Source organism: Centropristis striata, chromosome 18, assembly GCF_030273125.1.
Source record: "Centropristis striata isolate RG_2023a ecotype Rhode Island chromosome 18, C.striata_1.0, whole genome shotgun sequence".
NCBI lineage: Eukaryota > Metazoa > Chordata > Actinopteri > Perciformes > Serranidae > Centropristis > Centropristis striata.
In genome coordinates, this window is record NC_081534.1 from 21,140,868 (window position 1) to 21,168,041 (window position 27,174).

The following is a 27,174-nucleotide window of genomic DNA, read 5'->3' on the forward strand; positions in this document are numbered from 1 at the left end:
GCCTGCAGACAACATGATAGTCACCCATCTGGTGAATATTAAGGAGCCATGTGGAACCAACCAACGTGAATATTAAATAGCCATGTGGAACATGCAGTCTCTTCACAATATGATTCAATCAATCAGATTTCAATCAAATTTTCAAGATATCATATATTTTTTGTGCCTTTGTTATTGTTAGAATTTTTAGAGATTTTAAGTACAATTTGAATTAATTCATGAAGATGATAAATTTGGGGGATGATTTCATAATTCTATTCTTGTGAATGGAAAATGTTGCTAAACAAAGGATAATGTTGCAACATAGTTTATCGTTTTTGTTTTGCAAAAGCATACCGAAAGTGACATCGTCTCTAGTGATAGCAGCTGGAAATAATATGATTTTTTGTTTAATCCAATTGTGAATGTTGACCCAGAATGTTTGTATCACATCACATGAGAAGAAGACATGGTCCGTGGTTTCAATGTCATTTTCACAGAATGTGCATAAATTGTCATTGATATTAAAACGTAGTCCAAGAAATTCTTTAGAGGGATAAATGTTGTTCATAATTTTAAAGTGTGTTTCTTTCATTTTGGGGGGTATAGGAAATTTTAGGTACATCGTTCTTAGTTTATCAGTTGATTGATTATCAAATTTATGTAAGATATTATTTTTGTTTTGTCTGCCAGGAAACAATGTGTCAGTGAGATAGTTTCTCATAAAGTGATTATAACATAATTTTTCCAGGATTAAAATCCCCTGTATTGACAATGGGACCAGTTGTGGTATTATACGTTGGTGGGCCAATATATTTTTTGTTAGAAATATAAATCCCTGAGGGAGTGTTTTTTTGTAATTTAAAAAAGTCTGATTTGGAAGGGTTGAATTTATGTTTAGTGCAAAACTGTTGATAGTCTAAGAGATTACCATTGGCATCCATTAACCTTCTGGAGTCCATGAAAGCGACGGAGCACGACTTCTTAATGACGTCATGAGGTAAAAACCAAGCAGCATGGAGCCCTGCTGTCAGCTTCCCTCTAAAGTTTTGGCTTTTCCACAAGTTTCCATGTCCAATTTAGTGCGACAACTCTTTTTCAGCAAAGGCAAAAATCACCACGACCAAGTGTAACATGATTTTACTTTTTTTTGCAGAGATCTTTCAAGTTTTGCAGTGTGCGTTTCAACATTTTTAATGCAATCTTTTGTGTTTACTTTTTTGTGTTTTTTGTAATTTTTTTGTGTTTTTATCTGTGTTTTTATAATTTTTTCATTTTTTGTGCTTTTTTGTATTTTTTGTGTTCTTTATGTGTTTTTATGTTTGTTTGTCATTTTTTGTGTCTTTTTGTGTGTCTTTTATATTTGTGTTTGTTGTAATTTTGTGTGAGTTGTTGTGTGGTTTTTTTTCTGTTTCAAAATGTTGAGGTAAGTCAAAATGATAAAATAATAATGAGGTGAGGTTGAGCTGAAAAAGATGATACCAGCATGGCATGGTAATCATTATTTATGCATGCTGCATATACAGGCAAAATTAAAAAAAAGAGTCAAAAAATCAACAAAATAGCCCCAAACTCCAAAGGGTTAAGCCTCAGCAGGGGACACAATTGCAGTGCGCACACACTTCCTGGTGGAGCTGCTGCTCCTGCGAAGAATAAAAATACTCTCCTAGCCAGCCAGCTAGACGAGTTGTGAAAAAAGTTATGTCTGGCTGTCAAGAGGATAGAGAAAGACTATTTTTTAAAATGGACGTTATTCCTCGGTTTTCCGTACATTAATTACAAATAATATCCCAATGTCCAGAGTGCCGGCACTGGTGACAAGTCAACTGCTAAAGGGTTGGATTGCTGAAGCTAATAAGTCCCGTAGCTAGTGTTAGCAACCAGGCTAGCCAGCTAACGCAAGCTGGCTAGCTAATACACTGTAGGCCTTGAATAGCTTGTTTAGACTTACGATAGAGGTATTGTAATGTTAATTATGGTGATGCTATCTGCCTGTATTGCTTATCCAAACAGCTAACTTTGAGCACTCTTATTTTCAGTGACAGTTTTACTAACGATTGAGCAGCTTCGGTTCACTGCTGATTAGTTAAGCTCCGCGGTTAGCCAGTCGGTTGAACTAATTTCGCTGACAGAAGGCTAACAGTAAGCTGTTAAATCCGTCTCGACAGATGTGTATCTAACCCTGCTGCCCCTTTATATTATATGTTAGCTTGGTAACGTTATTTGTTATGTCACGTTGGTCATACAGTTGTTGTTAATAGACGTTAACCCTCTGAAATATTTGGCTATTGTGTTCTTTAAAAAATCTTTACCATGCCATGTTGATATCAGTTTTTTCAGCACAACCTCACCTATATGTCCAGATAATACATTTTTAACTTTGACTTACTTGATCAAAATTTTGAACCCAAAAGAAACAAAGGAAAACATAAAATCCGATCTTGAAAATTATATTTCAAAACACAGAATTTTAAATGTTGCAAATATGAATACAGGTTACAAATATTACACATAGCAGGTAAAATGAAGATAATCACTAGTTCTATATTTTTATACTAAATATATTTGAAAATATCTCCGGGTTTACTTGGCTGAATATAATAATTCAAGCCAGAACTTTAGAGGGAAGGCTAAATGTTCCTTCATTTTTATGTCGTCACGTCATGAAGAAGTAATGTGCAGGTGCTTTCATGGACTCCAGAGGGTTAATATTAATGTTCTTTCTGTTTGTAATTTGCTCTTTTCAGTAAGTTACTAGCTGACTGTAGCTAGTAATGTCTCTATCCACCGATATACTTGAAACACCTCCTGGATATCCGTTTGAGGAAATCAACTATGAGGATATTGAAGTTGAGGAGGTGAGTTGTTGTTTTTATTATTTTGGTCTGCTCATGTGCCTGACGCAGTCCACATGAACATTAAAAAGACAAGATGCAGACGTTTACCTTGGAGTAACTCTTTTGTTAACTGTCTGTTTTCAGGTGGTGGGGAGAGGAGCTTTTGGTGTTGTTTGCAAAGCCAAATGGAAAGGCAAAGATGTTGCAATCAAGACCATTGAGAGTGAATCAGAGAGGAAAGCCTTTATTGTTGAGGTATTGTTGTAATTGTCTTTACTAAAATGTTGTCACTCCTGCAACATTTTAAGTTGACACACTGTCAAGATCTAGTTGTTATTATTACAGTTTAATTTGTTTCTCCTTGTATCAGTGCCATCAGTAGTAGCAGCACAGTACATGTCATGAGAGTGTGTTAAATATCTGTGCAATTGAAAGTATTTGATAACATGCATGCAGATTTGTGTGTAATGTGTCCTCTTTGTTTCCAGCTCCGGCAGCTTTCACGTGTGAATCACCCCAACATTGTGAAGTTGTATGGCTCTTGTAATAATCCAGTAAGTTAACTGGAATGTTATCATATGTTATGCTCACTTAATTAAACAACCACCTTGATGATTAAACCCACCAGTAACGATGTGTTTATCTCAGGTCTGCCTTGTGATGGAATATGCTGAAGGCGGATCATTGTACAATGGTGAGTCGACATCTACACCATTAAATGATACTGTTATGTTACACATACCAGTATTTGTTCTGCCTTGCTCGTAGTGAATTGAACACAGCCTTGCACTGACATGAGAAGCAGCCCTGTTCAGTTGACCCTCCCACTGTTTGCATGTTCAGTCATTTATCCAATTCCTAAATAAACACATTTAACATGCACCACAGCCCATATATCCAAACGGATCTGTTAAACCGTCAAGTAAAACAACCAACTGTATACAGTAATACTAGGATGTCTTTTGAATATACAGGCCAGTGTTTTCAGCAAAATTCCGCATTTTAGAATTTGTGTAACTATATAAGTAGTGTGTACGGCGGTCTAAGTCTGACTAAGGACCACAAAACTTGACCTCACTTGCAACAAAATAATCAAATTTACTACTCACAGTTCATCAAAAATAATTGGCACCTTAACCACAGCTAAATGATTAATATTTTTTATTGCAGTTTGGGTTGTATTTTCATAATAGTGTTGCATTTTTAAAGTCAGTTATTGAGATCTTAGAATGTGGCAACATCACTAAAAAAATCCTACGGGATCAAGAAATATTTGCATTCTGTTTGCAGCCAACGGACAGACGTTCCACTTTAACTACTACCTACTGTACATACAGTAGTTGCATGCACACTATTATTCTGTAAAGTGACGGACAGTTTGGGAGTAACTCAGATTACTTTTCTCTTGTGACAGGTTAGGAACTTAGTTTTGCAATTCAAGTAATCTGTTATTTAGTTAAAAATAAGCAATCTTACTGTTGCAATTTACCATACTTCCCTGTTCCTTTTGTGGCCATAAAAACAAAGAAAATCACATATTGAAACATGATGTACTGTTAGCTATGAGAGTTTTATTGTTTTCATATTCAACTGCCCCTAATATGTCTCAGCACAGTTCAGAACGTTATTATGCACAGGTACCGCCAGTTGCACTCTGTTTCTATTTAATTTCATGTGCTTCAGATGAGTCAACTTTTTTCATTGCAGTTGAATTTCAAAAGAATTTACATGTTATACAAGCTGGGATGCAGTGAAAAGTATTCAGTTGAATGTAGGTCACAACGGGTTTTCAAATAATTGCATTCTGTTTTAATTAAATGTGTCCCAACTTCTTTGCAATCAATGTTGTGTAAACTTGCATGCACACTATATGTTATTATATATGTTTACCGATAATCAAACAAAATGGAGCTGTAAAGGGAATATTGCATCTGCCATCCTGTTATCAGCCTGCAGAATGAAGGATTATTGTAGATGAGGCAACAGAAGTAATTTAAGGTAACCTTTCCTGTTCCGTCCCGATGCGTTCACACACACACACACACACACACACACATACACACGTTTCCCATTAATTACCTAGACTGTCCGTATAGTCTAATTTGCCGCTCTAACGTCACATTTCAAGCAACTGAAAGTATATTCATACTTTTGTTAATATAAAGTTATTTTGCGTTGTGTTACCGTTGCTCAGCTTGTCAGTCAGTCAGAACCCTGACCCCCGCCTCTCTGTTCTCCTCCGAGACATGCGCACACATTCACACACTTACACATGCATTGAATTTACCAAGCTGCTCTCCCCACTTCTGCGCTTCAAAACAATTTCAGCAAATTATTTTTAACTTAAGTTACGTTCTTTCCATGAATCACGTTTTTTTTTTAACTTAACTTACGTCTTTTTCATAACATGAGGTAGTCACGCGACCATTGTAACTACTTCACTTCCGGCACTACATTTATGTACTGTTTAAAGTGGAGTTTTTTAACGCCTTACCAGGAAGTTTTTTTTCCCTAAACCTAGGTCAGTGGTTTTATGACATAAATCCACAGAAATTGCAGCCATTTTTACAACTGCGATTTTTAGAACGCACCTCTGTACCGAGAGCCGTGAAAAGCGAGCTGCGATACGTACATACGTGTCGTAATTAGTGGTACCGACAAACAGCCTCTTCTGTCGTTTAGGTTGAGAACTTGACGCTATTTTTCCACACCGGCTGGCTACTCAATGTCCTAGTGTTAGCAGCAACTAAAAAGATCACAGTAGGATAACAATAAAGATTCTATATCACGGTATCTCCCAACTGTGAAAAATGTAGTGTGAGGTGTTTGCTCACTTTTAGCTCATAAATGCACAAGATTGATGCAATTTACTAGTTGTCATTTTACCCCCCAAAAGCTGTAAGCCTATGGGACACTAAACACTGTAACCCAACAAGTTATTTTTCTCAGCATGTAATGTTGTAAGGTAAAGAGCTACTTTTAAGGATAACATCAGCCAACACTGGCGGGGGATTATTATTGACATCATCATTTTAGATAAAAAACTGTTGGTTTCTTTTCAACCTGTCAGATCATCTGACGCCTCGTGTTTCTTGCCACATTGGATTTAGTGAAGTTGCTTCTTTCCCAAAACTCAGCGAGTACTTTAATGAGGACAGTGTGATTATGTGATTATCTTGGCCAAAACTACAAGGACAATGGACAAAGTGTTAATACACTTTGATTATTAATTTAAATGTTTTTTGTACATACATGCAGTTTGAGCGTTTCATAATGTGTATGGGCCTTTTATCTGCTTACTCAAGACATCAGTAGTAGGAAGGGCTTTTATTCACGTAAAGTTCAGCTGGGTTGTGATAGCGTTATTTGAACAATGTAATCTTATTTGAACAATGTAATCTTATTTGAAGTTGCTATAAGAAAAAGGTGGTCAACCCTGTGAGTTAGGCCTGTGTATGTGGGTGTGTGACAGTGCCAAGAAGCACTTGATTCCTTCGTAGGTTTATTGTCTGTGTTGGTGGTTGTGACTGTGCTCTCTTGTTCACAGTGCTGCATGGTGCTGAACCCCTCCCCTATTACACTGCTTCCCATGCCATGAGCTGGTGTTTTCAGTGTTCCCAGGGTGTGGCCTATCTCCATGGCATGAAACCAAAGGCTCTCATTCACAGGGACCTCAAGCCACCCAAGTATGCTCCTCCTCACCTCACACTCTTTGTCTCCTGTTTCACTGTGTCAGCAAAGTACCTGGTGGTTTCTTTTAAATTTGTTTGAAGTAATTCATGTTGTTCAACAAATGTTGTACTCTGAAATTGTTCAGACTGTTTTGATATTGTGTGCCGGAAGTTTTCTACAGTAGGCATAATAGTTGTGTATTTAATTGCAATTAAATACATTAGTGGGACAAAATCATTTGCAACTAGCAAACTGTTGGCAATTTGTTTGACTGATTCAATTACAATTTATTTTGGTGATTGTTTACACTTGTATTTAATGTTGACCACTTGTGGACCAATCGCCCAAGATGCATTTTAAAACCAAGTGCAAATGGGGTCTTTGTGTCTTAACAGATGTGGTAAGGTGTGCAAAGCTGCCAAATTTAGCAGAGTTTGAACTTTTAAAAAAAAATCTTTCCATGTTTATTTTTAACAGATTAATGTGTTAAAACTGCTATGACTTTTGCAAAGTCACTGTATTATTTCTCCCTAGTCCCTGTAATGATATTTTTTAAATTCAATTGTTATTTGAAAAATATTTCTTTCACAATCAAAACTCTACTACTATTTAATTATTAGAAGAAAATGTAACACCAGAAGGGCAGTCATTACTGGAAGCTGTTTTTGGTCATAACTCAAGAATTGATAGACTAATTATGACAAACTTTGACTCAGATGTCTGCTAAGATAAAATGATAATGTTATAACATTTATATCCAAAAAGTCCAGATCAACTTCACTGTGACATCATTATGTCACAATTATCGGCAAGAGCACTTTAGTATCCATTAGTGATCCATTAATTAGGTTTTTGAAGGCAAGCAGCGCGGTGGTAATTCTAGTTTACTAATTATTTCAAGTTCATAGCATTATCAGCATCTAATGGGGTTTATTTCTTGCTTTTTTTGTTTCAGTCTGTTACTAGTTGCAGGCGGCACTGTGCTGAAGATATGTGACTTTGGAACAGCATGCGACATTCAGACACACATGACCAACAACAAAGGAAGTGCAGCATGGATGGCCCCAGAGGTATTTGAAGGCAAGTATGATTGGCATTCCGAGTAGTTGGAGTGCTTTGGATACCTACCCTGTCAGTTGTTATTTAACTAAAAGTGGTCATATGTATCCAGTTACTATGATTTATTTTGACTGTTTACAGAATCACCACAATCCAATGAACCAACACACCCATTTGTCTGTGCTCCTTCTTGCACTCACCTTTGTTTTGTCACCTTTCACCTAAATGGCAGCTTAGCGCTCCTAGCATGGAGGCATTAATTCTTGATTCATTATCAGCAGCCTTACTCTACTGCTTTATTGATGGAAGCCTCCCAAGCATAGTGAGAAGATGAATGGAGTGATGCTGGTGGCTTTATTTCCCTCGGGAGACGACAGTGTAGAATTTGTGTTCTCATTCAGCCAGGAGCCTAATGTATTTCTACATGATGAGACATGTTCTTGGCGAGGGGGTCAGGAGGGAAGATGAATTAAGCCCTAGTCATTATCTTGTTTTCGGAGGCAAGTTACAAGACTCCAGTGCAATTAAACAACTCACTTTTGCCCTCTCTGTGAACTCTTTACAACTAATTTGCGTCAGTGTGAGCAGCACAGCAACTTTAGAATAGGTGTGTGTAGTGCACTTTAATTCTGCAATAATAGGCCCAGTAATTAAGCAACAGAGGAGCTGTTCCTTGGTTTAAAAAAAAAATCGCTCCCTTATTTTCATTCTCCTCCCCCCTGAAAGCAGAGATGAGATAAAAGCCGCTGTGTGTTCCCAGGCACATCCTCACTCTCATCTCAAATGTGCCACAGAGAATTACCTTTATCAGTCAGTCAGCGATCTCAAACGGAGCCTATTTTCCCTCTTTGAAAAGGACCTAAGTGTTGCTGTGGGTTCTTCTGTACTTGCAGGCAGCAATTACAGCGAGAAGTGTGATGTGTTCAGCTGGGGGATCATTCTCTGGGAGGTGATCACTCGCAGGAAGCCCTTTGATGAAATTGGAGGACCAGCTTTTCGCATTATGTGGGCTGTGCACAACGGTGAGTCACCTCATGTGTGTTAGTGTGTGTATGTTGGAGGGGAGCTGCAGGAATTAAAGGCCATGTCCAGCTGTCAGCCACTGTGAGTCCTCAGACGTGCCTGCCCTGCTAGGCCTACTGGGAGACTCTGAAAGTGAAGAGTCTGGCAGAAGAGTGCAGCTAAAAGGCATGTTCACCTGTGCAGCACTCCTTGCAGTTTATTTTAAAACAGAGATGGATGGAGGTGAATACTAATGGGACACTAATAATACCTGGGGACAGGTTTAATATTTTTCACCACTGAATCTTCCTGCCTGAATCATTATGGTTCGAGCAGCAGGGGACATGGGATTTAGCATGAATTTGCAATATTTCTTTGCTTGTCTGATGTGATGCCAAATGTTATTTGTTCATTTGACTGTTTGTGAGCAATTACTTTATTACTTCTTTTTTTGTTAACTTATTCAGGCACAAGGCCCCCTTTAATCAAAAATTTACCCAAGCCCATTGAGAGTCTGATGACTCGCTGCTGGTCTAAAGACCCCTCTCAGAGACCTTCCATGGAGGAGATAGTGAAGATCATGACTCATCTAATGAAGGTAAACTTTTCTCACACACTGCTGGTCCTCTCTGCAAGTCTTTAATTAAACTTGAGTGAATGAATCAATAAACCTGTCCAAATCGTTCAATTATAGAGAGCAGTACAGTTTTGATGCTACATAGATAGCTACATACTATTACATGCTCTGCTGCGACGCCGTCTGTATGCTCGCTGTCTCTTTGTGTCTCCCCGTGTCGATCTATGTTGAGTTAAGGTCTTATCTTGTGGTACATCTAGTCTGCACAGTACTGTCCACCACTATGGTTAAAGGCCACAAAGCGATTTGGATTTGGATCACTTTTATTTTACTGTGGATCGCCACTGAGTGTGCGCATTGCTACCCATGATCCGCGGTAACAATGGACTCACCTACACCAGGGATGCATTGCTACAACTCGGCTACTCTAAACTCTGCGGTATCAAGCCGCCCAATGTCCTCCCAGCAGATATCCGACCGAGGAACAGCGGAAAGAGAGGAGGGTTACGCACCAGGCTAAGGAAAAGACCCTTCAAACCCCCTCGTCCGTCCATCGTCCTGTCCAACATACAGTCTCTCCGGAACAAAGTGGATATACTCCGTGCAAAGTGCCTGGTGGAAAGAACCTTCAAGGAGGCCTGAAGCATCGCCCTGACTGAAACCTGGCTAGACGGACTATCCTGGACATCGAGGTAGATCTCGACAACTTCCCCATCTTTGTGACAGACCGGACAGGGGAGTCGGGCAAGGATAGAGGTGGAGGGGTCTGCATGGACATCAACAACAGATGGTGTAAGAACATCAAAGTCCACAACAAGGTCTGTACCCCAGACCTTGAGATGCTGGCCCTATCCCTCCGCCCCTTTTATCTCCCAAGGGGATTTCCTGCTGTTGTCATAAGCTGTGTTTACATTCCGCCCAGCTCTAACACTAAGGTTGCTGCCGATCTAGTAGCTAACGGCGCTAACAACCGTTGGTGGAACACACTACCAGTTCCTACCAGAGCAGGGGCGTCCCTCTCTACCTTTAAAAAAACTCCTGAAGACCCAGCTCTTCAGAGAGCATCTTCTCCTAGCACCACACGACAACTCTACTCCTCAAAGAATTGTCACTAGCACTTATTGCTGCACTAATGGCTCTTATTGCACTATACCTTGATTGTTCCTCTTTTTTTCTGTAAGTCGCTTTGAATAAAAGCGTCTGCTAAATGACTAAATGTAAACAACATGCAGACTAATTACCCTGAGGCCAAGGTGTTTATTGTTGGCGACTTCAATAGCTGCAGACTGGACAGTGTTCTGCCTTCGTTTTAGCAGTTTGTGGATATTCCAACGAGAAGGGGAAACATTTTGGACTTATGCTACGAAAATATAACAGATGCATACACCTGTCGAACTCATCCTCCACTTGGCTTCACGGATCACAACGTCATCGTCCTGCTTCCGCTGTACACACCAACACTGAACCGCCACAAGCCCCAAAGCTACAGCGTCCACCAGCAGTCGTAGGACCCCTTCGCACGACTGCAGAGCTCTCTGGCCTGCACAGACTTGGACTTTTTTAAGGCAATCTGGAGGAAAGGGTTTCTGTTATCGCGGACTATATCAATTTCTGCATTTCTACAATACCAGTTAGAACCTGCAAGAGGTATCCAAACTCTAATCCTGGATCACACACCACATCAACCATAGCTTTAGGGAAAAACAAAAGACCTTTAAACGGCAAAACTGGGCCTCACTCAGGACCATAAGCCGTCAGATCAAAAATGACAATCACTGTCATACTTGCACTCCTTAATGAAAATAACTCTGCTCTAAGCTATCAGGACTCCATCTCCCACTTCTCACAGTGGTGCATAAACAATTTCCTAGAACTTAATGTCAAGAAAACATACAACTATTCATCAACTCCTCCAGCATCCTCAGCTCAGCACACAACTTCACCCCTAACCCCACAGTGATCAACGGTGAATCCATGGAACACGTGGTTAGAAAAAGTACAAACAAATTTGTGCCTTTTACAGTTTAATATATTTTCTAATTCATCGGACAAAATCCTCACACTTGCATGCATACATATTACCATTGTTACCAAATGACAAAACAGTAGAAAATTTCAACAGATCACTTAAAATCACTGTTAACTAGTTAACTATTGGCATTGAGTGTTGTTTAGCTTTTAGATTCAAGCTAAAATCACTTTTTTTCACTGCCCACTTTTGAGTTTAATTGGCAGTTAAAGTTTCTATTGGTTGTTATGTTGAAATAAACCTTACTTTTTCAAACACAATGGTGGTTTTGGGGTCACTTTAAGGCAATCTTTTATTATTATGCATTTATTATTATGCTATGCTGATTCAATCCAACCATACTCAATCTTCCTTCTTTTTTTTCTTTTGCCAGTACTTCCCAGGATATGATGAACCCCTACAATATCCATACCAGTATTCAGATGAGGGACAGAGTAACTCTGCAACTAGTACAGGTACAAGAGTCTTCTTCATACCTTTTGTGATGCACCAGTGCGACAAATTCATCCTAAAGCAATAACCAGCATGTGATGCATTGTTGTGCCCAAAATCCAGTTAAGTCAAGGGTTATCAACACAGAAGAATGTAGGAAAATACATAGGCCCTCATTTACGAAACAAACGTGTCATTTCTACTCCAGACTCAGCATTTATCAATTTGGAAGTGAACCGAGGTTATGATCAACTAAGACATACTTAGACAAATTTTGTTTAAATTTGGATGAAAGTTTTGAAATACTTTTGAATTATTGAGTTATGTGATTTTCAGTGTTGTGAACCATCGACTACAAGCAGAAAATGCAAGATAAAACCTTAGATAAATCAAGGTTGAAGTATAAAACCTATAAAACTTCTCTCCTGTTCTGTGTCCTGGGGAAACAGGTTCATATGTGGACTACACCGGCACCAGCACAAGCAACAAGAGCGACGCAAACATGGAGCACAGTTATTCTCAAGGGAGCAATGACACTATCAAGATTACGCCTCAGTTTGCTCCTTACTTCAAGCCAAAGGCAAACCAGTTCTTCATTATATTTCTTCATTTTGATCAGAGCCATTGAAATGTATCTGTTCTAAAAGATGAAGATTAATTTACAGTAGAAAACAAATATTGTCAAAACAAGCTTAGGTAGTGAAAGTTTTCGTTTGTTCTCTCAGGCAGACCCACTGAGGACTCTGCCTCTGTCTAGGGGAGGCAGTGTTGAGAGTCTACCTGCACGAACACAGTGCCTGGCATCATCTGACAGCAAAAGAATGAGTGCTGACTTGTCGGAGCTGGAGCCCAAGATGCCATTTGCACCTGCAGGTAATGCCAGACATTACACAGCAAAAAACACATTAAATCGGGAGGAGCTGCTTATCAATGCATATTGGCATGATCTTAGGAGATTTAGAATTTTTGGTCAAATAAGAAAAGTTGCACAGGCATGCAGTGTTGTCAAGGCAAGTCTTGTTGAAATGAGGCCTTTCCAAGTCTACAAAAAAACTCCTCCCCTGACATAGGTTTTTTTCATCTGCTATAATGCCTTTGAGGTGAAGATTGATTCTTTATATTCACTTGAACAATAAGGCCAATCAGACAGAGCTGTCCGTCATCTCCCTTCTTTTTAAAGCTCTTGACAGAGAGCAGCCAGACTCATCAGTGTTGTTGTATTAAAATTAAACCTCAGCAGCTTCTTGCATAGAGTTTGATTTGATACATTTTGAGCATAGACAGTATTTCCATGTTTTTGTTGTTTCTCTTTGTTTCATATTTTAATGCACTTTTAATGAATAGAGTTTCTGTAATTTGAGCATCAACACACTCTGTCCTTAGATTGCCTTGTTAAACTTTTAATCTAAACATCAATAGAGCTGAATGCCTGCTCTTGTTTGTGCTGAGAAAATAAGTGCCCTGGCTGCCAGCCTACGCAGTACTGCTCCACAGCATCTGGAATGGAAGGAGTGCATGCTGCCCTTGCACGAACACTGTATGCTCTGCATGTGTGTGGCCCAAATGTCCAGTCAAGCTGTGGGCCCCCAGTCTGTCTTAGTCTGCATGCTTGTTGTGTTCCTAGCTGTATGTGTGTATATGTTTTTGCAGCACGTCCGCAGTATAAACGAGGCCACCGTAAAACAGCATCATTTGGCACCATTCTGGATGTCCCCAAGATCGTCGTTACAGGTATAACTGGACCACTCGGCTTCCCGGTGAACGGGTGGACTGGCTTTACTTGGCTTGGCTGCTGTGGGTTGCTGTGCTCTGACATGGCCCTCTCCTGTGTGTCACTCTGTATGGTACCAACCCCAGAATGTTCATTCATAATAAATTTGTAGCATTTTTTAGGGCAGTCTCTTCTTTTTTTTAAAAGGGGATATGATTGAGATGGTCCTGGAGTGACACACATCAGAGTTGTCTTATGTCTCTGTCTGTGATTTTTAGTTGTCAGAAGCAGAACATGAGTCAATATTCTCATCTGCTGTCACCTTTTACACCCACAATTACAACACATTTTTAGCTGACTTCATGTAATCCAATCACTTTATTGGATCAGACCAGGTGACACAGATGAGAACAGATTCCAAACTCATGGCCCTGTCCTCTCTGACATCTGTTTGGCTTGGTTGTAGCTGATCATGAGTAGCAGGAGAAAATCAGTGCACCAGTTCCCTGCATTTGAGCTTGTCCTTGCCTTCCATGCTTAGAGGACTTTCAGAAAGCATGGCTAATTTTTTTTCTCCCCCCTTTTGCTGTCTTTACATCCATTAACTTTGAAATCGGCATTTTGATTAATTTCTTTCACATTGAGGGTCAAAGCTATTCTTACAAGCAGAGCTGCGGATGAAAGGAATGGGGACAGTTTTAGGTGTCAGAAAAGACTTCTATTTTGGAATTGTGTAGGACGCATTGAGTGTGGTTAATATAATTCAGTGACTAAGGGAGCCATCCAATGCATTTTGCAAAAGTAGGACACTCAGCATTGCATGCACACACCTGGAAATCCGGTCTTTTCCTTTAGTCTATTGACTAGCGACATCAAGGTATACACAATTCCTAGTAAATCCAGGCATAAGGCTTTGATACCAAATATAAAAAAGCAGGAAAAACATAAATCAATAAATTTGTAATTTATTTTCTTGAAGAACTGGTCTATTAGGCACCAGCTCTGAACCGGCCCTGGAACTGCTTTGGTCAAAAAGGTGCATATGTACAGCTTAAAATTCACCATGGCAGTGTTTTTCTGGTAAAAAGAATCGTCAAAGCATTGACATCTAGATTGGCATTGCCAATTGATTCAAGCCATTGTCAATTCAGTCTTAGGGCTTCAATTATAAGAGCCCAAGACAGCTATAGATTTATTTTAATATATGATAGATATTTAAAATATAGATTTATGTTACTATTTAAAATCACTGTATCCCTAAATAACTTAACAAAGGCCCCCAAAGAACATAACTATATGCAACTCCACTGTGTACTAATACTGTGTACTTTTTCGGCCTACTTCTTTAGAGGAAAACATTCTAGTACTACATTTTACCTGATTTACCTGATCAAAAAATATGTCATCTTCCAGATTTAGATTTTGGTTCTTCTCAAAAAATATAATGAAATTACAGTGCATTATTGTTTTTTAAACTTTCAAGCATTATATCAGAATTGGAAGCTCCACTTTGAACAGACTTTGAGGGTGTTATATTAATACATTTACTATTTATAATTAATAGTTTGACACCAGATAAAATATTTTTAATTCTAGCACTGCCAATACCAATATTGCCAGAAGAAAAAAGTAAAGCAAGATGGTGATTGCCTGGAGCCAAATTAATCACTAAATCCGCCTCCGAAAAACATACCCCAGATGCGGGTACTCATACTCATTATTATCAAACATGTCTCGTGTCCAAATGGCACCAAATCCAACAGAGCATGTCTCTGGCTCCCCAACAACACTCCTGCCAAGTATGAAGTAGACTGTATGAACAGTTCTTTATTCATTAAATCTTTTAACATTTCAAATAGTGAAACCAGAAATCCTTTCCCCCAAAGCTTTCCAAGTAGTTTCACTTGTTAAAACGTGTTCCTCACATTCTAGTCTTAAGCTAAAGTACAATACATTAGAGAAATTCCATAGACTAATACGGTGTACTTAACTGAAGGAAACATCCTGCACTGAATGGTGATTCAACGTGACACCCCTAAAATCACACAACAATTGAAAATCTGACTGTTCTAGAATTGGCATCCAATTTTGTTACTTTTTTTTACAGCATGATAGATTAAGTTAACTGTTTTAGTTCAGTTTCATGACAAACAAATAACTGACAGCGAAGAGTCTTGCTCGGTATATTACAACAGGTGAATAGAAAATAAGTTCTTTATGTTGTCTTTGGAGTGCTTGTTTGTTTGTGTGTGTCCTCTGTGATGTTGTCATTGTGCCATAGGCAGAGTTTGTAGTCAGCCAAGACCAGATAAATCCAATTATTAAAATTTTGAAGAAGAGTGAAACAGTCTTCTTGAGCTATTCCATGTCATGTAGAGTCTGGGAAATGCTCCCAATATTGAAGAAATGTGTGTTCCCAGTGCATGTGACTTTTTTTCTGGAAAATATTTGGAAATTTTCCAAGGATGATTGAGCATGCTAGGGTGGGACAATGTGGCCAAATTCTTATATCCTGATGGGCCATTTCATATCTCAATAACAATATATAGTCTATATTCAATAACCACATGTGCACTTTAAACCCTGATTTCCCATACCCTTACAGTTGCAAGAAAAAATATGTGAATCCTTTGAAAATACCTAGTATTCTGCATTAATTTGTCATAAAATGTGGTCTGATCTGCATCTAAGTCCCAAGTATAAACAAACACAATGTGCTTTACCCAATACCCCACTAACAATTATAATATTTCATGTCTTTATTGAATATATCCATGAACTTGAAGTTCTAACAATGAAATTAGATTTGAGTGAGGTGTAAAGATACTTCGACCTGAAAAAAAAACACTAACACTATTCACAAGAACCAGCTGCTCATGTGAACCATGCCTCGCAAAAAAGACATCTCTTCCAAGACCTGCAATCAAGAATTGTTGATTTGCGCCGGACTGTAAGAGGTTTCCAAGGAACTTCAAAGACTTCAGGTATTTACCAGTCCACAGTTCGACAAAGTGCCCTTAAATGGAGACAATTTAGTACTGTGGCTACTCTTCCTAGAAGTGGGTGCCCAGCCAAGTCCACTCCAAAGGCACAACACAGAAATCTCAGTGAGGTAAAAAAAAAAAAAAAAAAAGAACTCCAGAATAACAGACTCATTGGAACTGGTTAACAATGCTAGTCATGAGTCTACCACACACACAAGATTGAGCAGGCATGGCGTCCATGGCAGGACACTGTGGAGGAAGCCGCTGCTTTCCAAAAAAAACTCACTGCATGCCAAAGAGCACCCTGACACTCCACAACACTACTGTGAAAATGTTAAGTTGACTGATGAAACTAAGGCTGAATTGTTCTTGAAGAACATGCAGCACTACGTATGGTGTAAAAAGGCATTAAATTGCAAAATTGCATTCCAATATGAGAACATCACCCCAACAGTGAAGTATGCTGAAGGAAGCATCATGATTTGGGGCTGCTTTGCTGCCTCAGGGTCTGGACCACTTGCTATCATTGAGGGGAAAATTAATTCCCATGTTTATGTATACTACAGGTTAAGGTCAGGGTGGCTATCTGCCAGCTGAAGATCAGTAGAAGTTGGCTGATGCAGCAGGAAAATGGCCTTAAACATCAAAGTAAATCTACTACTGAATGACTTAAAAAAAGAAAATCCACCTTTTGGAGTCAGAGCCCAGACCTCAATCCAATAGAAATTTTGTGGAATGACATCAAGAGAGCCGTTCACACCAGACACCCAAAGAATTTGGCTGAGCTGAAGCAGTTCTGTAGGGAAGAATGGTCCAAAATTCCTCCTGAACGTTGTGCAGGTCTGATCAGCAGCTATCAGAAGCGTTTGGTTGAGGTTATTCCTGCCAAAGGAGATTCTACTAGTTATTAAATCAGGGGTTCACTTACTTTTTCCACCAGCACCATGAATATTTAATGAATGTGTTCAATAAAAACATGAAACATTGTAATTGTTTGTGGGGTATTATGACAACTAACATAGGCACATTGTGTTTGTCTATACTTGGGACTTAGATTCAGATCAGACCATATTTTATGACAAATTAATGCAGAATACTAGGTAATTCAAAGGATTCACATACTTTTTCTTGCAACTGTATCCTATTAATTCCCTTTAATCCAATGGAAGATTACACCTTGAATACTCTCAGAAATTTGCAGCCCTTGTTATGTGAAATCAGGGAATGCTTATTTTTATTGATTTGTATGTTTGGTCTCCAGTTGACTTTATACTGTAGATGTGTTAGACTAAAACAATACACCATGGAACTCAAATGTACATGGCAATGAAGTTGGAAAAAAGGCCATTATAACCTTCGACAGGCTGATCTATTTTACATAAAGAAGGCTGTAGTACAAAATAAACGCTCCAAATGGATGCTAAAACCATTTTAAAGTGCTCCTCTGACCTCAAGAAATGTCAATGAAAATGGGTTCCATTGATACCCAGGTGTCACCCCTTTACTGACATGCCCACTTTATGATAATCCCATGCAGTACATATGTGTTGCTTTTGCCTATCATATTTTAATATTTCTGCATACTGGGGGCCTAAAAAGTCTTGGGATTGCATAAATTGACTGGAAAACTGAGACTTGTGGATTCAATAGGATCCATTTTTCATGTGTAATGATGTTAGCCCCCATAGTAACAATTTCATTGTAGAAGAGCAATTATTGAAATGAACATCACTCTATAAAATGGCCTGTTGTGAAACAAACTAGAGAGCCAGAGCATTCAGGGGATGTATGGCTTGACTGGTATATTGTCAGAAAGGGTTTCTAGAACAAAAGTGCCTAAAGAAAACCTAAACCAAATCACAGAATGGGTTTTTTCTATGCTGTTTCTCAAGGTGTTGGTGTGTTAATGTGATCTTCTGAGGGATTTTGACATTTTTCATTAGTTCTTGACTGTAAAAAATGCTAAATTTAGCATCATATCAACCAAATAACTGCCTACTGCAGAGAAAAGACATATTCAGCACAGAAATAGCCTTCATATACTCATAATGTTCAAAACACTTTCGCAGCACACTGCTGTTTTCAAACACCTTGTCAGGGATAGGTAAGCAGTGCGTATGTATGTTTAATTGTGCAATCCTCACTCTGGATAACACTGTCACGTTAAGTGAAGCATAATCTACATAGACAGCTGTTAAGCACATGTTAATTTATATTTCAATGCACAGAACAGGTTAAAAGGACATTAGGTCTGGGCAGCAAATGAATGAGTGATTACCAAGGAGTGCAGTACTTACTAGTGTCCATGGGTATTGTCTGAAACCTTGTGTCACCTCCCCAACCTTGCCAACCTAGAGCACATGCTGACAGTCCAGGACGTGGAGGGTTAAAATCAGTTCAGCTGTCCCTGTGTCAACCAAGCAAATTCAGATACCAATCTCCCACCATCCCTAACTGCAAACTCTCCTGCGTCTTATTCTTTCTCCTTTGTCCATCCTGTCCACAGCCACATGTGAACCTCAGAGACGTCGATCTGTGCAGGATCTGCCAGGCATCGGCACAGAGTCCAGCCAGGTAAGAGACACAGGTAGTCACTTGAAGTGAAAGGCAGAGGGTCTGTGGAGTTTCATTCATTGAGACACTGTTGGGACAGGGAGTAAAACTGCTCTATGTAGCTGGTATTAAAACTTTACTACTACTACAATCATGCTTACTCTTACAATGAATTAAAACATGGTGAATGCATGACAGAAGTCCTACACCATTAAAAGAAGATTGAACTAAAGTTGCTTGGATGGTAACTGTTTGTATGATTTTGTGTATAACTCTGTCGCTCATATAACAAAGTACGTGAAAGAATGAAAACACTGGAAATACAGTTAAGGTGGAATATGTATATAAGCTCCTTAATATGGAATACCTGTTGTAGTTGTTCTATTAATGCGTTAAATCCATCACTGATCTATAAATAGAAATCAGATTTATAGTTGTTATTTGAAACCGATGTGTTGACTATAGATACAGCTTTTAGTTTCTATAAACTGGCTGTCTAACAGAAATGAAGAGGACCTGTTGCACTTTTTCTTCCATGAAAGGCCAAACAAACATTTCTGTAGGGGAAAAGTGCACTGCTAAAGTCATATTGCAGCTTATTAGTTAAGCTCAAAATCAGTCAATATATCAGCATTAGTCAGTTAAGATGTTAAATGTGGTCCGTAATCTTAACCACCCCTCTGAATAAAAAAGAATCTATCCTAAGTCAAACATGTATGTGAGCCCACCCACTCAGAGGCTTGGAGACTAAAAGATCATTTCTGATACATTTCCTACGACATTTCAGTTGGGCTTGAATATGGGCAATATGGACGAAGACTCATATCCCAGTATTTTTTAGACCGAATGGCGATATACTTGTATTTAAACAAAATGTTTAGACACTAAAGTGTTAAGTTTTAACGAAACTCAACGCAAACGGCCGTAACAAATAGCAGTCATAAGTAAAGGCTACATAAAAAGGTATTGTATATTGATATGGCGGTATTGTCTCAACTACACATCTCTTTCCGCGGTATAACTCGTAATACAGATATACTGCTCAGCCCTAGGCTTGAATGTTATTTAACGCGGAATGGCCTATTGCTGCATGCAGCTTTCTCAAGATCCTACAATTCTACAATGTCATTTAGCAGACGCTTTTATCCATGGTGATGTACAAATGAGAGTTAATACAACACAAGCAAGGATGAAGTCAAGAAACAAATCAAGAGTAAGTGCCGTGGGTTAAGTTTGAGTCCGTTAGGACGCAAATGCTTTTAGGTCACTGAGTGGTCAGTGCGATACTTATCGTAGTCATCTGTGTAGATCAAGAGTGAAGGTGTTCAGTAAAGAGTTGGGTATTCAATCTCTTAAAGATTGAGAAGGACTCAGCATAACAATGGTATAAGAAGCCATGATTGTGCCAAGTGCGGTGGTGTACATTGAGGAGAGAAGGGGGCCTAGCACTGATCCTTGAGGCACCCCAGTGGAAAGGTTTTGTAGTTTGGACACTTTTCCCTTCCAAGATACTTAAAAAGATCTCCCTGCTAGGTAGGCCTCGAACCATCACAGAGCAGAACCTGAAATACCAAGTTCTGTGAGTGTAGAGGGGAGGATATGGTGGTTAACAGTGTCGAAGGTTGCAGAGAGATCCAGCAGCATTACAGCTGATGATTGGCCAGCTGCTCGAACCAGACATAGTGATTCTCTTACAGACAGGAGTGCAGTCTCAGTAGAGTGACCCTGCTTGAAGCCAGACTGATTTGGATCGTGCAGGTGTTTCTCGGAAAGGTGGTTCAAGATTGCGCGCTCTAGAATTTTTGAAAGGAATGCTAGGAGTGAGACAGGTCTGTAGTTTCCCACCTGGGTCAGGTCCAGTGTTGGTTTTTTGAGCAGAGGAGTCACCTGCGCTCGTTTGAAGGTAGTGGGAAATACGCCAGCGGTAAGTGAGGAGTTGATGATGTGTGTGATTAAAGGGGATTACTGCAGAGGAAATGGTTTGAAGGAGATTGGATGGTGTCAGATCCAGTGGGCAGGTGGTTGGTCGAGAAACCAGCAAAAGTTTCAAGACCTCCTCCTCAGTCAGAGGGCGTAGAGAGGTGGGAGAAGCTTTGTTAGGTGGTGGCAGCAGCTGTCGCTGGTCAGGCTTAGTGAACTGGTTACTGATGGCAGCAATGTTTTGCCGTGAAAAAGGAGGCAAACATGTCAGGAGTTAACAGAGTGGAGGGAAGCAGGCACATGCTAAACAGATCAGTGCAGATGTTCAGTGGTTGGAGGGCTAGTGTTCAAAAGCATGTTGTTTGATCCCCGAGAATGCCCTGAAATAGGGTCTTCTGGACCAGCTCTCCAGTAAGGGGTCAGGTTCCCTATACTATGGATATTATCACAATAAGTATTTTGGGAACTATGTAAGCTGGTGGCGAGGAGATTCGCCTAGCTTCTAACTGCCTAAATCCGAGCACCTATCCTGCTTAATCTAGTATAGCACCTGTTGAATAACCCTGGTCACAGATACCACACTAGCCACGCCCGTTGTATACCACTAACATTGTATGTTAGTGGTGTTACATTTAGGAAAATGTAATCCACTGTAAAGCATATAAGGGACCATATCCAACAAGGTGTGTTTTCCACAATTGTTATGGATCATACTGAGATGGTTTGACACATTTAAGCCTTATCCAGTCAGCATAAATTTACTAAAACAAACCAGTTTTCATGTCGGCTCCATGGGAAGAAATCAATATTGTTTTCTGCATTGATTCATTGATTTTATTTCCCTGCGCACCGTAGTGATTGATGGGTATCTGCCTGTAGTGAAACAGGAAAGCTCACAGACAGATTTGGAGTCCTCGACACCGCAACAAAACGCACCATTTTTAAAAGCCGGCCAAGTAGCGAGTAGTCCTCTCGGCCATAATCATCACCGCCATGTGCATGAACACAGCGACAAGAAACACAGCAAGCTGCTCCTTCCATCTTGGCATCTCCTTCCTTATTGTTTACGTTTGGCGTGTCTCCCGTGTAAACAATCTAAAACCATACGTCACCTCCGAGTCTCGTAAATCCCTCTGGGGCCTTTTTTGTAATGGAGACACGCCGAGTGAGCGGCCATTTGAAAGGGCGTGGCCTGAAACTTTCACAGCGGCCACTTTTTACCCTGATGGAAACGCGCCTAATAGCACTGGTCCAACCTTTTAATTTTCTGCACCGTTTCCTGGTGTGACATTGTTAACTGTCAGTCTCAGTTACAGCATACAGAATAATAAATTCCTGTGATGTGTCGGGCTCCCAGACGATTGACAGTGTCTGTGTCCTCTTGCAGGGGAGCAAGAACAGCAGCCGGTCCTCCAGTCCCAGTGTGAGAATGATGCCACCTGATAAGACGAGTGGCAGAGGTTACTTCTCCCCTGATGACCCCACAGGTACTCATGGTGCAATGTAGCCTCTGAACTGACATTTTCAGCGCTTTGCTCTGTTTACTCAGTGTCATCTAGATGTTGTCTAATAGAAACAATTAACTATAACTTTTGTATCCTGAAACATGTCACTTTGACATGAACCACAGCTAAAATTGTGTATGTGGAGTAGGACACAAATGCAAAAGTCCTACATTTTGAGTACTTGAGAAGACCCACCTTATCATGAAACAAATAAAGGTTTAATTTTACACCTCAGTGGACTGAATGAAATGGGCCACTCTTGTTTGCCAACCACCATTTAAACACAGGTGGATGTAAAGCATTATTGTTTTGAAATCTGTCAGGCTTTTCTGGAGACATTGGCCCTCATTTATCAATTCAAACGTAGAAACCAGAGCGTCTCTCTATAAAAATTTTGCAGTTATTTACATTTAGTAAGAATTCTGTTCCAGGCAGAGGAGTGAATGGCAGCACTTATGGGAAATACAATGGTAAACATTTAATTCCCTTGGCTAGTAGCCTGAATTTCACAGTTGCAGGGTTAATTTAATGTATTTGTAATGTAGTGTAATGTTTTAATGGTAGATCATGTTAATATGCTTTGGTTTGTCACCATTAAAAAAAAATATTTTTATCTGCGCCAGGCATCGCCTTCAGATGCTGATACAATCGTCTCATAACGATATTCCAACTCAGACGTGGACTTCACGCTCACTCAAACCAGACGCCAGATTTAATCATAACCTCCACTCCGTCCAACTTGATAAATGCAGAGCCTTGCATAGAAATGACTTACGCCCACTTTTCTCCTGTACGTTTGTTTCGTAAATGAGGGCCACTGTGTGTTGATCAGACCTGTGGTCAGCCCAAACTGAGGAGGTGGTCAGGAAGAAATTTCTAACAGTTGTTGGACGGCCAACACTGTTTCTGCTCAGTCATAGAGAAGACAAAACCACCCTTGCATGCTCTTTTTTTTTTCTCTTTTCGCAGACACCAACGGCTCAGACAACTCCATTCCCATGGCTTATCTCACCCTGGATCACCAGCTCCAGGTACAGCATCCAATCAGCCTCCAGCAAACAGCACTACCTACAACTTGTTGTTTGATTTAAATATTGTCAGATAGAATCAGCATTGAATCAGCTTTACCTGTGTTTTGGTGAGTTGGAGCTCACTTCTTTCCCTAAAGAAGTGAGCTGAAAGACATTGTCGATAACTTCATTTTGAAGTCATTATCCCTGTTTTGGAGTAAGTTAACAGACCATGCATGTTTAATTCCAGCCTCTCGCTCCCTGTCCGAACTCCAAAGAGTCCATGGCCGTTTTTGAGCAGCACTGCAAGATGGCCCAAGAATACCTGAAAGTGCAAACAGAGATAGCCCTGCTGATCCAGAGAAAGTATGTTTATCTGCACACATCTACTGACATCTTTTGTGCTTCGAATAATCTTGGCACCAGACCAAAGTTGTTCTGTCTTCTTCTGAGTACACTGCAACCAAGATAATTTTTTCTAAATATGCATGTGTTGCCACAAGACCAGCACAATAAACAGGCAACACCAGGTGACTTCACATGATAAAGACATTTTAATGTGAAGATGTAAGACAGCCATCTTAAGAAGACGCACATGTTAGAACAACTGGGTTTCACTAAACATATCTTGAATCAGCATTTAATATTTGTCGTGTCATGTCTGTGTGTTTTAGAAAATAAATGCTTCTTATCTCAAGTGCAGGTAGAAAATATAAATATGTTTTCAATGGATGGATTTTATGAATGGATGTTTTGAATTCTACATAAAATCAGAAAAAAAAATTTAGATCTTGTCCTATAATGATTTTTAGATATTTTACTTAGTATAAAAAGTAATCTATCAGGTTGTTATTTGTACATCCATGGTGCAGTTTCACCAAAATGTAATCTCTATGTAATGATAATCAACTATAAATGTTTAAAAAAACAGGGCTCAAATGTAGCACATAGCTATTCACTCGCTGTGACCCAATGCCATGCTATGTACTAATTGTACAAAGTATATAATACATACTAGTGTTTCTATAGTATAACAGGAAATGACCTGGTTTGTGCTGATACATGTCAATCAAATGAAACTTCAGAAAGTCACTTCGAATTAAATTAAATTCACAATGGACAGTTCTTAAGTTCAATCGGGCGTTTGAAGAGACTTTGAAAGGAAGATTGTCACTGATAAGATGAAAATATTTATATGCAACAATATCCAGCACATTGGCATTGTTTCAATTGTTTCTTTACTTTGTTAGTTGTATTTGTTCAAACTTCACTTCTTGAAAAAGTGACTAGAATCTAATGTAGCGACATGTCTCAAGTCAGTAACAGAGCACCAGCACTCTTTGCTTCCAGTTAATATTGCTCCATATCCCTTCTGTGCAGGAAGGAGCTCATCGCTGAACTGGACCAAGATGAGAAGGACCAGCAGAACACGTCCCGTCTGGTGCAGGAGCACAAAAAGCTGTTGGAGGAGAACAAGAGTCTGTCCACATACTACCAGAAGTGCAAAAAACAGCTGGAGCTGATTCGGGTTCAGCAACAGAAGAGACAGGGCACGTCGTGATGAGACAGAGACATATAAACTGTTACCATCCCCTCCCTGCCCTCCCCCCCATCCTCCTCCTCCTCCTCCTCCTCCTCCCTGCACTATAACACTACCCACTCTCATGCTCTGCACACACACACTGTTCCCAGTCCAGCTTTGTGAAGAGACCTGCATTCTACTGTGTCCTGCATGTTGCATTGAAGACCCTTCTGTCCAGACTTCTGTCAAGCAGGAAGATAACGTCCTCTGTTCATACTTTTGCACATCCTCACAGTGTATGCTGTGACCACAGACCAAACAATCACTGCAGCCCATCCTGATCACCCTGCACCCTGCTGCTGTGCTCCAGGATGGACCAGCTGCGATTTTGTCCTTCCGATACGCTGGCAGGCCGATGAGTGTGGGTCACGTGTTTCTGTGTGTTTGCTCTCAGGGCCTCTGGGCTGCCTGGTCAGTGTGTGTCTACTCTTCAGCAGCTGACAGCCACACCGTCCTCCAGAATGTGAAAACCAAGATAAAGGCTTTTCAGGTGTGAATAATATGCAGAATTTGAGATCACGGAGGATGTTTGAAATCTGTTTGAAAGTGCGTGCGTGGAATCCCCGGTATGCAAACCACACATCCCTTAGATCAATGTATTTATCTCCAACATCTCCCTTTTCTAACGGTGAGCATGAGCCCTTCCACAGACCACCATACCTGTTTACTTTTTCATGGTGTTTGATGCGTCCAGTGAAGAGAGGGATGTGCTTCATGTCAGACATCACAAAAAAAGGAATAGTGCAGGGTTTGTGCAAACTTGGATGTAGAGTTAATAATCTGCTCCTCATGCTTTATAAACAAAGTACACACCTAGACTTCAGTATTGTTTTCGTGTGTAGATGTTTTGTCTTTTCTATTCTGTAGTTCACTTTGTATGATAGCTCTCGTGTCATTTTCGCATTAGGACATATTTTATCTGATCTGGGAATGCCCTTGCGGACAAAATAGAGGAGGCTGTACCTCCCTATACAGTATCTAGTTTGTTTTTAGTTCACATGTTGCCTTAGAAGTTGCCTGCATTATAAGTGCTTGTTTTATGTGAAATTTAGTGGGGATAAAAGCTAAAAAAAGAATATTTTTAATCTAATGAACATTGAATGAAATTCTTTCCGGAGAGGAGTGAGAAGGATCTATGTCAGTAAGCTGAAAATGTAAATGTTTCCTGCCAGCTTTACAACTGTACATCCAAAACATGACATGTACTCTAAAAGAATGTGATTTTTTTTTCTGGTCTCATATCCCTGAAGTACTTTTGCACAATCACTTTGTTTTCTCTGGTCATGGACAAGTTTTATTTCTCATTTAAGCAATTCTGATTTTAAAAGTGCAAGACTTGATGAGTCTAACTTTTAATTGTGTTACTGTAGAGGAGTGAATCTTAACTGGGTTCTCTTCAAGATATTTCTGTTCACAAAGAATTATTTACCACTCTCACACCACACTTAATGAAGTGTTCCCTAAGTTATTGGGAACTGAGGTACAGTATGACAGTGAGGAAGGCATTATGAAATAAACTGAACGGTGAAAAGATGCTCTTTTTATGTGTGGATGTTTGTACCAGATGCATTTACAACAGTGGTTCTGAACCTTTTTGACTCCTTACCCCCCACAGTAATCAGGTTGGTGTTCCCGACCCCCCACTTAACAATGACAGGAGAGATCTGCAAACTGGTATAAACCGCTGTTTCTATGCACCCTGTTGATTTTGTGATTATTGTTAATGCTCTGATGTTACTGGAGAGTGCAATTTTTGAAGAAATTGCAGTGGGATTGCTGGCTGCTGAATAGCTGAGGCTACGCTGCCATGCTGGTGGGAATTTGTCAGGAGTAGTTTGAAAAGTGGGATTGGGTGGAATCAATATCAATGTAATGACATTTGAATAATACCGATAATGTATAAATGTGGATAGTTTTGACTATGGACCTTTTAACTAAAAGGGGTAAGATAAATTTATAGTAGTGGAAATAGTGCTAAATGTTTGGTTGAGTAGAACTGGTGATTAAACACAACAGTAGTACAGGTACATCTCAAAAAATTGGAATATCGTGAAAAAGTTCAATATTTTTTGTCAATCGTTTCAGAAAGTGAAACTCATACATTATATAGATTCATTACACAAAGAGTGAAATATTTCAAGCCTGTATTTAGTTTAGTTAGTTGATGTTAGTTTTGGGTTTTCATTATCTCTAAGTCATAATCGTATAAATTACAAGAAATACAGGCTTGAAATATTTCACTCTGTGAACTTTTTTCTCAGTTTTACCGTTTATGTAGTTACTGCAGTTAGGCTTTGTAGGGCAGAAAAGATGGTAAATTTA

General features: G+C 39.6%; 1 protein-coding gene across 3 annotated transcripts; it reads left to right on the plus strand.

Moving 5' to 3' along the window:
* Positions 1-1,594: 1,594 nt before the first annotated feature.
* On the plus strand, positions 1,595-26,386 carry map3k7 (mitogen-activated protein kinase kinase kinase 7). 3 transcript variants are annotated; one of them, XM_059356047.1, is made up of 18 exons: positions 1,595-1,815; positions 2,727-2,837; positions 2,961-3,071; positions 3,305-3,370; positions 3,465-3,510; positions 6,364-6,502; positions 7,444-7,572; positions 8,445-8,569; positions 9,017-9,147; positions 11,529-11,610; positions 12,037-12,167; positions 12,313-12,460; positions 13,238-13,318; positions 18,789-18,856; positions 22,143-22,242; positions 23,230-23,291; positions 23,521-23,636; positions 24,651-26,386. In XM_059356047.1, the coding sequence occupies exons 2-18, from the start codon at positions 2,754-2,756 to the stop codon at positions 24,829-24,831; spliced, it is 1,800 nt and encodes a 599-aa protein (XP_059212030.1). In that variant the 5' UTR covers positions 1,595-1,815; positions 2,727-2,753; the 3' UTR covers positions 24,832-26,386. The 3 variants fall into 3 exon arrangements, with proteins under 3 accessions (XP_059212030.1, XP_059212032.1, XP_059212031.1); XM_059356048.1 differs by lacking the exon at positions 1,595-1,815 and adding an exon at positions 1,840-2,121; XM_059356049.1 differs by lacking the exon at positions 13,238-13,318.
* The last annotated feature ends 788 nt before the right edge of the window (positions 26,387-27,174 follow it).